General features: G+C 41.7%; 2 protein-coding genes across 7 annotated transcripts in view; one reads left to right on the forward strand and one right to left on the reverse strand.

The window, feature by feature from the left end:
• Nucleotides 1–6,542, forward strand: part of LOC116289142 (transient receptor potential cation channel subfamily A member 1-like) — a 29,502-nt gene extending 22,960 nt beyond the window's left edge. Inside the window, exon 13 of the mRNA XM_089038057.1 lies at nucleotides 6,398–6,542. Coding sequence (XP_088894183.1) covers nucleotides 6,398–6,542 — 145 coding nt within the window. The remainder of the gene's footprint in view (nucleotides 1–6,397) is intronic.
• Nucleotides 6,543–6,994: 452 nt separating this feature from the next.
• Nucleotides 6,995–15,426, reverse strand: LOC116302306 (uncharacterized). 6 transcript variants are annotated; one of them, XM_031711586.2, is made up of 10 exons: nucleotides 15,293–15,420; nucleotides 14,370–14,419; nucleotides 13,769–13,865; nucleotides 12,487–13,170; nucleotides 11,690–11,889; nucleotides 11,071–11,271; nucleotides 10,559–10,658; nucleotides 10,282–10,344; nucleotides 8,742–9,564; nucleotides 6,995–8,284 (listed from the first exon to the last, which is right to left on the reverse strand). In XM_031711586.2, exons 3-10 carry the CDS (start codon nucleotides 13,845–13,847, stop codon nucleotides 8,254–8,256), a joined length of 2,181 nt encoding a protein of 726 aa, XP_031567446.2. In that variant the 5' UTR covers nucleotides 13,848–13,865; nucleotides 14,370–14,419; nucleotides 15,293–15,420; the 3' UTR covers nucleotides 6,995–8,253. The 6 variants fall into 6 exon arrangements, with proteins under 6 accessions (XP_031567446.2, XP_031567445.2, XP_031567444.2 ...); XM_031711585.2 differs by lacking the exon at nucleotides 14,370–14,419 and having other exon boundaries at nucleotides 13,769–13,861; XM_031711584.2 differs by lacking the exon at nucleotides 14,370–14,419.
• Between the last annotated feature and the right edge of the window lie 5 nt (nucleotides 15,427–15,431).

Consider the following 15,431-nt stretch of genomic DNA (forward strand, 5'->3'; position numbering starts at 1 on the left):
ATGAACAGGAAGAACAAAGCCAAAAAAGAAGAAAAGGTGGAGGAAAAAGAAGAGGAATCCTTTATTAATCCGGGATACGTCATTGGCGCGTTAGGAGTCGCTATAGCAGCAGGCAGCCTTTACTTACAATGGCGGGCAACGAAAAAGGTAGAACCACCAACGTATCACGCACCTGTGGAGGTTAGAAAAAGTAAGATCCCTGAAATGGAGTAGATTTATCACCACGTACCGTGGCGACCTAGATTTTCCTTCTCGCTTTGTAATATAATGTCGACCGCGTTGTTGAAAACTGTTGAAGAGGCAGCTATCATTACTTCCATCGTTGCGGGTATTGGTTGGGTAGGTAAGAAAGTGCTCAAAGAAGACTTTACTGAAGACCCAAGCAAGAGCTTCGCTAACTTTGCTAAGATGACCGCTGCCGTAGGCGGGGCTATCATGGTAAAGGATTACCTACGGAAGGAAAAGTACCTACCTAATGTATAATGGTTAGCTTAGTCGCAGGTGGAGTCATTGCAGCTTTAGCATTTACAGGGGCTAATTATGGTGGTCAATATTTGGATAGATTAGTTAGAGGCGACAAAAGCGGTGCCGCCGAAAGAAAGAGACACGACTTAGCGCTGGAGAAATATCAAAGGGACGTTGCAGCTTGGAATGAAAAAAGACAAGCTTACAGGGATTGGTTGGATAAGAACTACCAAGACAAAATGCAGGCAGACAAGAACTTCGAAAACACAGACTACGCCTTCAAACTTTATGCGCAAGCACACCCCGACTTTAGAATGAAAAAGCCTCAGTTCAAGAATTACTACCAGCCTTCTAAGAAACAAAAAGACAATGAATTGGTCTTTGTAGGAGTCGCAGGGCTGGCCGGAGGCGTGGCTTTGGCGTATCTAATATAATGATCGTCTTTTTGGAAAGCGACAAGAATGACTTTACCACGTATTTGAATCCTCCCATCAAAGCCTGTAAGGTTCGGTTGGTTAGTTGCTCTTTGTACAATTCTTGGTATAATTTAATTAATGGCTTTGTCATCGGAACTTCCGGCACCAAACCAAAAATACCAGATTCCCATTACACCCCCATAACACTGGCTAAGGAGCTAGCGAAGCATGGATATACTCTTACCACAGGATTGCCCCATGAAATGACATTCAAGAAAAATAATGGGAGCGCTAATTTAAAGGACAGTTCATTGGTAGAACTCCTGGGCCTTACTAGTACCACAATAAATAGCGGCAATACATATGATGTGAAATGGAAAGTCGCATCCTCTTACGAAGTCTATTGCGACTTGGTTCATAGTTACAACAATGGAGAAAAGTCTTCTCTTATGTCCAAGTTTCTGCCCCAAGGTAATCCATTTGACCCAGTAGAATACACTCCCATTTCTTTGAGCTATGACTTATCTAATTTGGTAGAAAGCATAAACATCACCATTAAAGTGGACGGAAAGACGGTGGATTTTAACGGACGTAAGATCAATCTTGTTTTGGAATTCATATAATGGGCCGCGTAGAGGACAAACTTAAAAGGATTTACTATGGGCCGGAAGGCTATTGGAGAGGAGCGTCAGCTATCAAGAAACTCGCGACCGCGGCCAGGGTATCAGACGAAACGGCTAAGAACTGGTTGAAAAAACAAACCCTCTGGCAGGTTTATCTTCCCGTGCCTAAGTACATTCCCAGGCCCAGCTTCACCGTAAATACCCCCAATGAAGTTCATCAGGCGGATTTGCTTTTCTTGCCGCACGATAAGGTGAGAAAGAAGACCTATAGGTACGCTTTGACCGTAGTTGATATCGCAAGCAGATATAAGGACGCCGAACCTATAACCAGCAAGGATTCTGGGGAAGTCGCAGAAGCCCTAGGTAGGGTTTATAAGCGCGTCTTGAAATGGCCTAAGCTGCTGCAAGTGGATGCGGGGACGGAGTTTATGGGCGTGGTTACCAAGACCCTGAAAGACCACGACACTAAAATTAGAAGAGCTAAAGCAGAGTACCACAGGGGTCAAAGCATTGTCGAAAGATTCAATAAGACCCTGGCCGAGCGTCTCTTTGGATACCAGTATTGGAAAGAGCTGGAAGATCCCTCCAAACGCAATAGGGAATGGACTCAGAGGCTCCCCCAGGTCGTCGCAGCTTCGAACAACGAGGCGGCCAGGGCTACGGGAATGAAACCCAGGGATGCCATAAAAAAGAAACACGTGGAACACAAGTCCTTCATCAGAAGTTCGAGGGCGGTCTTCCCCCATGAAAAGAAATTAGGTAATGTCACGGTTCGATATCTCTATGAGCCGGGTGAATTAGAAGGAGGATCCAAAAGAGCTACGGATCCTAATTGGTCTTTGGAAACTTACCAGATCCGAAGTGCGATAGCTAAGAAGGGTCAGCCCATCTTGTATTATCTTCATGATGGTCCCACGCGTGGGTTCGTCAAAGAAGAACTGCTTATCGTGTGATGTCCGAATGCTATCGTATGCACTCCGTCATCACACATCCATCGCTTACCGTCAAATGCAGACAGTGACACCTTCTCCTGCGTGACGTTATGTATCTGATGACCATAGCTGCGCAGGCTGTTCATCTTATGCCGCTGTTCCTTGCGTGTTCGTAATACGTTGAGGTAGGACTCGTGCGTAATGTCCTTCTTAACCACATACTTTTTTACGCCTTTAGCTTTCTTTTCTACGCCGTCTAACTTTAGCACGCTGTACATCTTTGGTTTCAGACCCACGTATTCCACGATGGGTTTTCCTAACATTTCGTCTTTCATCTTCCCAATTACCTTCTTATTCTTCGCAGAGTAAAGGAAGTGCTCCTTCGGGTAACCGCTGGTGTCGTACTCGTCTATGTCGGGGAGGCAGTCTTTGTAAACGTCTTCCGTTTGCACTTCTAGAATTAGGGAGTCGGTGTCTGTGTACAGGAGGCGACAGCGGTCTCCGTACTTTGGCTTAAGCTTATCGTAGTAGAACTCGTACATAAGCAGCTTCGATAGATCCAGCACCGTAAAGCCTGTGTAAACGGGCTTGTTTAGTAAGAGGTTTGCCCTTTTCATGTGAATCACGTAGAAGTTCAGCATTTCTACGTATCTAACGAAGCCTGGCTGTGACACGTATGCTTCTGCTTCCTCTTTGGTGCTGACTATTTTTACGCTTACGCGCTTGCGGATGTTCTCCATTGTCTTTCCGAACACGCTGTTGTTCATCAGTTTGAAGAGGTTTTTCTCGAAGTCATTTTTCGCTGCGGTACGCTTTTGCGTGTTAAAGTCAATGTAGGGGCGCATCCAGGGTTCCTGCGTGAATTTTAGGACTCTGTGGATCTTCTCTACGCGCATTCCGTGTCGCACGTAGAACTGCAGGTTGCGGTAATGTACCACATACTTCTTCTTATCCATCAGGTTCATAGTTAGTTTCCTGTACGGTTTGTAACCAGGGCACATTTGCTTTTGCAGCGGACTTAGCTGCTTAAATGGTATCTCTATCGCTTCTGGTGCTAAGGGGAACTCATTGTGTTCGTCGTGCAGGTGCTCTGGGTACTCCAGATCCACTTCTAAGACGTAACCCTTGTCTTCCTCCTTTCCTACCTGCATGTAGAAGTCTATCGGCTTCACTGGATCCCATTCGAAGTCTCTCACAGGTAGGTACTGTGACATTGCCCAACCATAAAGGTTATTCGCATCCAGGTAGTAAATGTATGTGGTTGGTTTCTCTGGGTCGTGCTCTACTAAGGGGTTGTTTGCGCGGGCGTAACGTCGGCTGGGTCCGCATACGCCGCCACGAATACCGTCTTCCATAAACCGATACATGTCGTACTCCGTTAGGAGATCCAACTGCGCATTTGTCTTCTTTAACAAAGCACTCCAGCTGAGCCCAGGAGCCGTGTAGAAATTAGCGGGATCCAATCCGTAATATTCCATAGCCATCTTTCTGAAGCTTTGGAAAACATCTGCGAGCAGCACTACGTCAGACCTTAGGTAGATGTCGTGGTAGTCACCCATGTTCTCACAGGAGTACTTTTCCCACACGTCTAACGCATGCTGGTACTCCTCATCCTTTATACCAGACTCGTTTAGGGTGCTGTAGAAGCGATCTTTGGGTGGTAGGGGTTCTTTGAATCGATCCCAGGAGTCCATGTATTCGTATGTGTAGACTCCTTTCCTTTCCGCGCCGTATTGACTGGAAATGGGAAAGTTGGTGTTATACTTTACGAGGTTTGCTAAGGAGTCCGCCATAAACTGCTGCGAATCTAAGAACTTTAGCTTACCCACAGTTACGGACATGTAGCGCTCTTTGTTGTTGGGTATGCATTTGACGTCGGAGCCGTCTGTTCCTTGTAGTAGCAAATGGGAGTCGTAACCGCGGAGGTTGTGAAAGAACACCGGAATCTCCATGTCTGGATTTACTTTGAAGTTTATATTGCATTTCCAATGAGCCGCTCCTCTGTATTTACCCGTGATGTGGCAGTGATCCCTAACCTTATCCACATAGAAATCCTCAACAAATGCTTTGTGGCAGTGAATGCAGTGCGTGGAGGGCTTTCCCGGCTTCTCACCTTTCTTAGCATACTTCCCGCATTTAAAATGAGCTTCTCCTAGATACTTTCCATCTTCATCCCACGCTTTCTTGGCTCGTCTTCCAAACTGAAGAAGCGTATGTTGACAAATGTGGCATTTTTTTGCCTTGTTAAAAGCCTCCTGGTTCTCTTTGGTAAATTCCATCTTCTTTGGACGTCTTAATTGTTCTCTAATCTCTCCCTCCTCTTCTCGCAATGCTTCTAGAAACTCATTAGCTGCGTTCTTACCTCGGTAAATCACAGGAGGGTTTGCTTTACCGTCTGATCTGACTACTATGTAACCAAAGGAGCAGATCTCGTGTAATCCTACCTTATTCGTGGCGCCACGTTTCTGCTCTTCCTTAGTTATCAACGCTTCGAAGTCTGCATATATCACGTAAGGCACTTGCATCTGCTTTTGATGGTCTGCGTATGAAAGCTCTTTGTTGGTGGGCATCTGGATCCGTTGCGCCACTTCTTCGACTCCGCGGCAGATCTCATCGTGTTTCTTTAGGGTATTTAAGGATGTAAATGACAGCAAGCAGCAGTCACAGAAGTACTTTTTGCCTTTGTGCTTAGTATGTCTGTAGAATAGTCTGCTAATGTGTTTAACCCATGAGTAGTGTCCGCCGTGGTAGAATAAATGTACGCGCTCTCCTTTACTTTTTGACAGAACTAACGGTACTATCGTCTGCTCTCTGACTCCGTAAACGTTAATTGCTAGATCGTTTATTTCCTCAAATATGGGGATGTCTATCAACTGCATGGGAAATTCCACACCATCCCACTCTAAATCATCTGTGGGATACTTACTTGTCCTACAGGGATCCTTCTCTGCTGGATACAGTGCAGACCTGATTGCCCACATAAAGCATCGATTGTCTTCATTCTTCACGTTTACAATAGCCTTCTTCCTTTCTACCCACGTTGGTAGCGGTACGTAACTCCCCCCTCGTATGGGTACGTACCTGGCTATACTTATCTCTATTCCTTCAACCTCCTCTACTGTCCAACCCGATCCTTCTTTCGTGTAGTTAGACAGCGACTCCATTATTGCTTCTAAGGCTTCACTGAGTGACCTATCCAGATTCGTGGATTCTAATATCACTAACGACTTTGATCGCAACATTGCTGTCGTCATTACCTCGTCTTTTGACAAACTTACTTCTACCATTATGCTCGCTTTCAGGGCTCCTAATTCTTCTATACCTTTTCGGAGAGTCCTTTTAACCTTCCTTTCTGACTGACGCCAAAACTGTCTAACGTCAATCTCACCGTTACCGGGTATTGACACCGTGCTGAAGTTGCTTTGGGATTCCATCTATATAATAGGAAATATTTTATACCTAATACCAAGCACTTTTTAAGTCGTCGTAGTCGTACTCACAGTCCTGACAATGCCAAAACAATTTAACCTTAGTCTCAAACTTCTTACCACATCCACAATCATAACTGCTCATACACTTCGTCTTCATTTTCAAATGCTTTTTCAAATCCGCTTCTTTCTTAAAAGTTCTCTTACAATCTTCGCACTCCATATATAGACTAACATATTTGCGCTGTTGCCCCCAACCACACTTGGAGTGGGTTGTTTCCGTAGGTGGATTTTTGACGCGGGTCTTACCCCGTGTTGAGATTGCGCTGGAACCCCCATTCCCTATACTACTGTCGACTACATCGGAACAGCGGCCGTCAAATGGCTTACGTTTCCAGATGAGCAATGCGATTGGTTGGTTTTTACTTTGTTTTTCGATTGGTTGAGAGCAGAGTCCCAGTAAAATATCAAGTCAGCACTTGCGATCGAAAACTTTGACGTTGCTAATCGATAATCCTTCGTTCTTATTCCAGCAAAATCGATTTTTCAACGGACTTTGATGATGAAGTAGAGGACGAAGATATGCGCGAAGACCCAACTACCATTCAAATTCGCGGTGAAACAGGAGCTGTCCAAAACAAGACAACAGGTGAAAACACTGGTTGCTACGATGGATAAACAGCGGGAACTCCTGGTTGCCATGGTAGCAAAAAATGGTATTACTATTGGGGACGTTGCTAAGGACACAAGTCGTATCAAGAAAAGGCGGTGAATACGTGTGAGTAGGTACCGTAGTTTTTGAAAACACTCTTTTTAATGGGTGGATTTTTTTGGGAACCAGTTATCGGAATGGAGTTATCAAGCCAATCCATCTGTAATACGATATTTTGGCATAAAAGGGGAAAGAAAATTTTAAGAAAGTTTCCTCGTCCAGTCTCTGGGCCGAGTCGGAACCACAGGGAGCCCGAGCTTGGTTTATCTGTGGTTAATCACGAATCGTTATTTTTTAGACTTTTGTAAAATTCGATTTCATTTGCGTAATTTTTGACAAAAAAAACCCTATGTCGAAACAAACCAAATGCTCCTCCACTATGGAGGATTCTCCAATCAAGTATCACAATGACACAAAGTAAACTTAGAACTCTTTATTGGCAATGAAAAGAGATTTCTAGTCAGTACAAGATAAAACCACAGGGAGCCCGGTACAATTAGACTTACCATGAATGAATTAATGGGACAAAGAAATACGATAAGAAATGATCTTCACCAAATAAAATAGTGGTATTATTAGAAGCAACATACAATAGAAATAATCTTATAAGAAAACTGAAAAGATATGTTGTGTGTATCAATGTTTTTATATCCATCACAAATAACATTATTTGTTCATAGCATACAAAATCTTCCAGTCATAATCTTCGGAGGCAACATACTGGTAATTTCCTTTGTTTGATATATCAAGTTATTATATAATTACCTATGAAATATCTATTTTTCTCTGTTTCGAAAAATTGATATCTTCACACGTGAAAATAACATGTTATTTTCACGTGTGAAAATAACACCATTGCGATGGCTATTCAAAAATACACGGAAAGAATTGCCTGAAAAAGCCAAAACATACTTCATTGATAATTATATAATAAACAGAATATTACATGTGCGCTTGGAGATACGCAATTTATCTTATCGTGTTGAAAATCTCTCAAGATCTTTTCAACACTCGAAGATAAATTTCGTATCTCCGCGCGCCCATGTAATATCCTCTATTTATTTCTTTGAAAATGTTCATCGTGTTAGTGCACTGCAATGAAAATTTCCTAGTGATCTTTAATCACAATCTCTCCAATCACCTTAGCGTAAGATCCCTCTAAGGTTTCTTTATCATCCAACATGGCGATCTTTAATCACAATTTCTCCCATCCCCTTAGCGTAAAGGTCCCACTAAGGTCTCTTTGTGCATTGAGTTGGAATTGTCGTGGATTGCTAGGTCGTTATTGTGAAAATAGATGCAATCTTGGAAATATGTCCCCTAAATCAGCCCCACGATACACTGCAATAGACCCCTTCACAGTTCCCTGCGCCATCTTGAAAGGTAGCTGTGCCTTTGCATTGACGCGAGACGAATGGTGAGCTCGCAATGATAGAGATATGTAAATATTGTTCAAGGTGTTAAAAAAGGTCTCTATCATTGCAAGGTTACCGTTCGTCTCGCTTCGATGCAAAGGCACGGCTACCTTTCAAGATGACGCAGGGAACTGTGAAGAGGACTACTGCAACTCAACTTAGTTTTTTCATCAACATCAGAACTAATACAGGTGTAATGTTTGCTTCAGTAGCGAGCAAGCCTCCAGACAGCAAAGCATTATTGATTCAGTATTACTGTCTACTAACGTCTCTTGCGTCTTGGAGTTGAAGACCTAAAGATGATAAAGATTGGTAACAGTGAACAGATTGCGTGAAAGTGAACAGATTGTGTGACAATGAACAGATTGTGTGACAGTGAACAGATTGCGTGATCGTGAACAGATTGCGTGACAGTGACAAAAACGTGACACACAAAATAGTATGGTGTATCAAAAAAAAAAAAAAAAAATTATCGCAAACATCGTGTAGACAAAAATGAAAATGCGTTTAGGCATGTAAAAGTAAGATAAATTGACAATTAGTTTCTTGGAATTGAAATGTGAACACAGGGAAACCCACAAACTGAATACTCACAGGAATTAAAAACATTAACAATACAAAAGAAATAAAACACTTGGAGAGAAAAAAACACTTTGACCTGTCCTACCACCAAGTCTGAAAAAAAGACAATTCACAAAGTACGAAAACGAATCTGTAAACGAAAATATATATAAAAATAAAGACATCCACCTTGATCTGGATCGTGATCTTCTATCGCTTCCTCTCTTACCCTCCCTGTAATGGTCTGAAGACGTGCTTCTACTGCGGCGCCTACGGCTCTTCCTTGGGGATCTACTGCGACTTTTCTTTCTTCGGTGTCTTGGGGACCTACTGCGACTGCGCGTGTTTTTCCTGTGTCTTCGTTCGCTTGGGGATCGACTGCGGCTTCGAGAAGATTTTCTGTGCTTCCTTTCACTAGGGGACCTACTATAACTTTGAGATCTCTTATGCTTCTCATCCTTCGGAGATCTACTACGAGAACTACGAGAACTCTTCCTATGTTTTCCGTGTTCACTAGGGGATCTGCTACGACTTGGAGAGCATTTCTTTGACCTCCGTGAGCTCCTGGATTCACTCAAGCTTCTGGATCTACTGCGGTCCTTCTTGCTGCTCTTTCGTTTTTTGGGGGTTTTGCTTCTCGACCTACTGCGTCGATGTTTATGTTTTGAGCGTCGTTTGGGGGAAGTACTTGAGCTTCGATGTTTGCGTCGATGTTTCGAGCGTCGGTTCTTCTTTTTGCTTGACACAGATCCAGAGATATCGCTCTCCTCCTCAGAGGTGACAGTCGATCCTGGCTCGTGATGCTTGGGGTTTGAATCCCGTGAGCCAGATCTGGACCGATTTGTGTCACTGTCGTTGGAGTTTGTTTTCCTTGGAGAGCGACTACGAGATTGTCTATTAGCATTGTCATACTCTTCTTTCTCATAGACAGGATGGAGTCGTTCTGAGGTCTTTTGTTCTGGTTGATCTTCATCGCTGTCTGATTCAGAGTCAGAACCGTAGTCTCCGAGACCTGGATATGAATGAACCATGAAAACAAATGATCATCACAGTTATTATACAGAAGCTACTCATCCCTCCCCCCTGGTGAGGACTCATCCCTCCCCCCTGGTGAGGAATGGGAAGTCTAATATGATTTCTGACCATGACCATGTTTATAGGTATTACTGTCATTACTTCCATCAACCACCATCGTAATCAGCAGCAACCTCCTTCTCATCATCATATTAAGCATTATCACTAGCATGCATCATTATCATCATCAACATCTTCATGCATCACCATTATCATGCATCATTATAATCAACATTACCACCATCATCATGTATCACCATTATGCCTCATGCATCATTCTCATCAACATCATTTTCATCATGCATCACTATTATCATCATCATGCAACACCATTATCATCATCATCATGCATCACCATCATGCATCACCATTATGCCTCATGCATCATTCTCATCATCATTCTCATCATGTATCACTATTATCATCATCATGCAACACCATTCTCATCATCATCATTCTCATCCTCATCATCATGCATCACCATCATCATCATGAATCATCATAATCATCAACACCATGCATCACCATCACTATTGTCACAATCACTATTATCATCATCATGCATCCCCATCATCATCATGTATCACCATCATTACCAGTATCATCAAGTATTTTCAAGTGATTCCCATCCATTGTGTCTTCTACACAATCTTACCTAAAGTACCACCCTGCTTTAAGAGATCCAGGCCACCAGAGCTTCGAAGTTGACGATTTGCAGCTAAAATCAAACAACAAACATTGAAAGTTTTCAATCTGGAACTACAGGAAGGTAATGCAGGAAAAAAGCAAAAAAAAAAAGAAATATGACAATAAAAGACCACTTGCAGAAACTCTTCTGGTCATGAGGAGCTTGCGTTGGGATACATGAAAGTGAGGCTTGTAGGGGGTGTACCAAGAGAGAGGTTTTGCAAGTGGTCCATAACTTTACGTACCTAATAGTGCATCGTTATATGCCTCTTTGGCAATATTCTGAAGTTCTTCGTTAGTGACAGTTAAAAGAACCTCAGTCATCATTTTACGCATTTTTAGAAGCTGTAGTGGACAAGTTGATGTGTCAGATAATATTATAGCTTATTAATAATAAATAATAAATCATAGTTGATAGTGCTCTGGCAAAACTGGACAAAGCACATTAGATAATATTAGAGCTTATCAATAAAGAACAATGATTGATTATCACCTTGAAATGACTACCAGCATGGATAATATTGGAGCTTATCAAAAACTAATAAGTTATAATAGTTATACGATTTAATATATAAGAATAAATCCCTATGAGGTTTAATGCAGTCAAGATGAGTCCCATAACTTAAATAAGAGCAAAATATTAAGTGAAGACAGCATTTGCATAAGATTAATTTTATCCTACATAGAAATTATTATTGGTATAATATCTTACAGATGATAGAGCATCTCCAGCCAGAGTTACAGTACAGATACCTACCATGTCTTGCTGTTTTTCTGATTCACTTCTATTGTCTACTTCATCATCAGATGAATCATGTTTTTGTGGTGATAAAGACCTTGAGTGTGAGCGCTTAACATGATGATGATGATGATGCTTTCTTGGTTGCTCAGGTGTTGCTTCCTTCTCTTTCTTTATTTCTTTCTCCTCCTCCTCTTCCTCCTTGTCACTGCTCTCAGGCTGGGAAATTCAAATTTTAATTATGAGAATGAAACAAATGAATGATGAGGTGAACAAGAAAGAACTCAGAAACATAATCTGAGTGAACCGACAAATTATAAGACTTCTAATCAGCTTTTCATTTTAGGACTTTAGGAACTTAGGACTTTAGGAACTTAGGCCAAACAAAAAAATAAGTGTGTTTCCTGTTGCGCGACCGACCCTAATTTAGATCGAACCCAGAAAAAAACAATGGGCCGATCTAAGTCAGGGCATGGTTAACTCATAGATTGAACCCTGAAACAACCGCTAGGTTGATCTAAGTCAGGGCACGGCTAACTCACACATTGAACCCTGAAACAACCTCTCAGCTGATCTAGTCTGTTGGGTTTTGTGAAGGGAAGAAAACCAGAGAACTCAGGTCTGACAAGGTCCTTACCTTCTCATCAGATTGTGGCTGCTCTGGTGATGGTACAGGGGATTCCACCTTTCCGTGCTCGTATCCAGATATGTTAGGCAAAGAAGAATTTGAAGAATTCAGGGATTTCTTTAATTCTTGTTTTTGTTTCTTTTGCTTTTCTCGTTCCATCTTCTCCAGGCCTTCACGGATCCAAAGCGGCAGTGCTTTCTTCTTGACCTCTGTTTAATTAGGACAAGAAAAGTATAAGGACTAATATACTCACCCCACATGACCACACTTAATACATAACTATAATTTCACTTGCGTGGCAAGGGTGGAGTAGCAGTAAAATATTCAGACCTTTCACAACTTCAACACCTACTGCTTTGGCCACTACCCACACAGTTTACTAGATAGCATAATTTTGATGTACACTATTAAGGAAACCTACGAGCTGCACTCATAATAAAGATAAGGGCTTTAGACTCCTTCCATGTGACATCAAAGGAGCTCAACTTGGAGGACGAAACGAAAAAATTTCAATATCATGAGAATTGGAAACCTATTGTTATGTCCTTCAAATTGAGCTGCATTCCGACGTGCTGCAAGGGTTCTATTGCTGCAAATGCCACATATGAATGCAGCTGTCAGTTTGATGTGTTGTTCTCTCCTTTGTCATGAGGGTTTTCCAGTTCCCCCCCTCCCTCCTCTGTATACCATACTGAATGAAGTGGTAGTGTGTGTGAGTGAAAGCAGGCTAAAATGATAGGAGCTATAACAAATATTTATAAAAATTTATAAAAATATAACAAATATTTATGAATAAACATGCTTACCTGACATTGTTGCAAAATCTATAGCAGGAGGGGTATGTGGCTGCGGAGGCTCGTGCCTGCCACTATGCCGTGAATGGCGCCTCTCTGGCTCATACTCCTGATGATGTTCGGCCCCATGTGCATGGTTATAATCATACCACTGTGAAGACGACGGATGACTTCCTTTCTGGTGGTCATACTTTGCACTCTGATGTCCATAGTCAAAGCGCTGTGCAGGAACAAAAGCAGGGGCTGGTGCACCAGCAGCGGGCGTGAATCCATGGTTATGATCGAATGTCTGCATACCCGGCAATGGAGGAGGGGGAGCAACTTCAGGTAGAGGAACAGGTTGCCCATGGTTATAGTCTAGTCTTGTGACAGCTATTTCCTGTTCAAGCACTGGCGTATCTAAGGGCTCGTCCTCCATAGCAACAGTTTCGAGGTTGTCGCCCTCAGCTTCTGGTATCGGTGGTGGCAGATCTGATTCCCCTGGGGGTAGGGGTGGAACAGAGCTGTTTTGCATGAATGCATGGTCTGTACCATCGCTCGGTAAAGGAGGTTTCTCAGGTGGCAGTCTGCTTCCATCTGGTTGAGGTTGGTTCTGCATGGTGGAATAGTACTGTTGGTGTTGTTTGGCCATCTCTTCTTGTGCTTGTCGTTGCTGAGCCCATAGTGCTGCTCTGGTGGCCCAGTCTGCACTTGCATCTGAAATGAAAAATAGAAAAGTTATTTTTTTCACATCAGACACCCTTCTATGCAACTTTTTAATGTCTTCTTGGCTAGCCCCTTGTGTTTCCAAGACAACCATGACAAACCATGAAAATGGTTACTAATTGGCTTATTAATAATTTTAACTCCAGTGGTAACATCTCAAGCACAGTGAAAGCCAACACTTGTTGCAGACAAATAAAGTAATGTCTGTTAAATTCTTTCATACTACAGAGTGATGTCAAAGGTGTGGGCAAGAAAAATCAACCCAATTCTCAACCTACAGATTAGTGATTTGGAGAGAGAGAAAGAGAGAGCGAGAACTATGCACAGTTGGCATAGGGGTGAGAGCGCTTGCCTCTAATCAATGCGATCGGGGTTGGAGTCCCGCTAGGTGCAGTATGTGAGTCAAATTGTTTGTGGTTTTCTCCTGTGTTTCAAGGATTGTTCTCTAGCTTCTATAGTTTTTCTTTACAAAAATCAACTTCTAAATTCCAATTGCAATCCAGTGGAAGAAGAGCCACTCCGAGGAATCCAACTGTTAATTCCCATTATTATTATTACTCTAAAAACCTAAAAAATTAGCAGAACTCACCTTGACTTGGATTAGAATATTGATAACCATAATGCATTGGCCACCATTGAGCATTAGATTGGTCTCCGTTGGCCCACATGGTCAAACTAGCTGCTAGCTATCAGGAAGCATTCAAAAGCATTGAAGTTCGCAACAACAACAACAACAATAACAATACAAAGCAATACAAGTAGGTAATTCTTTAAATTTAATACAAAATAAGCATATTTAATATTCAAAGCCAACGATGGGTACTACTTATATAAAATTTAAAGTTTTATACTAGAAATATACTTTGTTCTTTTTACCATTATCAATCCTCTTTAAACAAGGATTATTTGATAACACTGATAAAATCTTATGAATACTTATATCTATACTTATAGAATATATATGTTATAGAGTCTCTTGTGGAAATATGATCCTCAACAAGCACAGAGGACAGTGACACTGAAACAATATAATGTGATCATGTTTTTAAAACAGTTTTTCATGTGTGCACAGTCGTTGGTATCTCTCTCTCTAGACATCAGTTGATACAGTACTTTTTTCGTGTCCTAAACAAAAGGCAATGCCAAGGACAACAGTACACACACAAAAACTATTTTCAAAGCATACTCACATCATGATTTTGGCATTGCTGTCCTCAATGCTTATTGATTTTTGAAGACCCTAATGTCACAGTATGATGTGGAAACAACAGGTGTTAAGTTAATTCTAATACTAGCAAGGGTGAATCTTTCTTTTGTAATCATGTCTTGTAATGTGCTTTCATTTTGCAAACCATGTCAAGAGAAAATTCAAATGCAACAAGACTGTCACAAGATGCATATTACCCTAGTAATGTTTCTCCTGAAGCACACTTTGTAAAGCTGAGAAGCAAAATACCATGATGCAATCTACTCTAAACTTGTTTTAAGGGTAGAAAGCCTACATCATAACCAAATCCCAAGTCCAACAAGGATATACCCCATACTTTCGTAATTCAATTTCCTGGGGGGAGGGGTAGGAGTCTAACATCAGCCCCCCCTATGTTGGGCAGACATGGATGTTTCTTGAAAAGTCACCATAATCTTTAACATCCCAGTCATACAAAATCTGCACAAGAGAGTCTTTCTTAAATCTAAATTTAAACACAAATGCTTCATTCTTTCAATCGGAGACTACAAATGGGATCAACTGTGGTGAATTTTGCTTAAATTGGGTTGATTTTTGGAATGCAATGACTAGAAATGACTTGAAACATCGATCTGATGGAGGCATCAGTTAGGAGGGAAGGTGAAGAGCCAAGTGTTTTGATATTAACTAAAGCGGCTCTTAAACCTCCTCAATCGTCTTCGATCTCGGAGTACTCATAGCTAGAGACATGATAGTATGATTCTCAAATGAATCGTCGTGATTTCTAGCATCAAAGAACAATTTCAATCGCTGGAAATTGTCTTCAAGATTGACAGTTGACAACGCAGTCAAGTCCGCCATTAAGGCAATACCAATCCATACCAAAAATTGGTCCATAACCTTGATTATACATCGTAGACTGCCTACCTTAGGAGTGATATTTCACTAAGGAAACCCTTGTACCTTTGACTGTGTGCTACTTTGTCTTTAAATCGGATTAAATCGGGTCAAAATGAAGCTGTTTTTGCAGACTTTTCCCTTCATTTTTGGTTGTTTTTACACATGG

The sequence above is a fragment of the Actinia tenebrosa genome, unplaced genomic scaffold, assembly GCF_029948245.1.
Source record: "Actinia tenebrosa isolate PJP-AT-01 unplaced genomic scaffold, QUT_ActTen_1.0 PGA_scaffold5__44_contigs__length_20552954, whole genome shotgun sequence".
NCBI lineage: Eukaryota > Metazoa > Cnidaria > Anthozoa > Actiniaria > Actiniidae > Actinia > Actinia tenebrosa.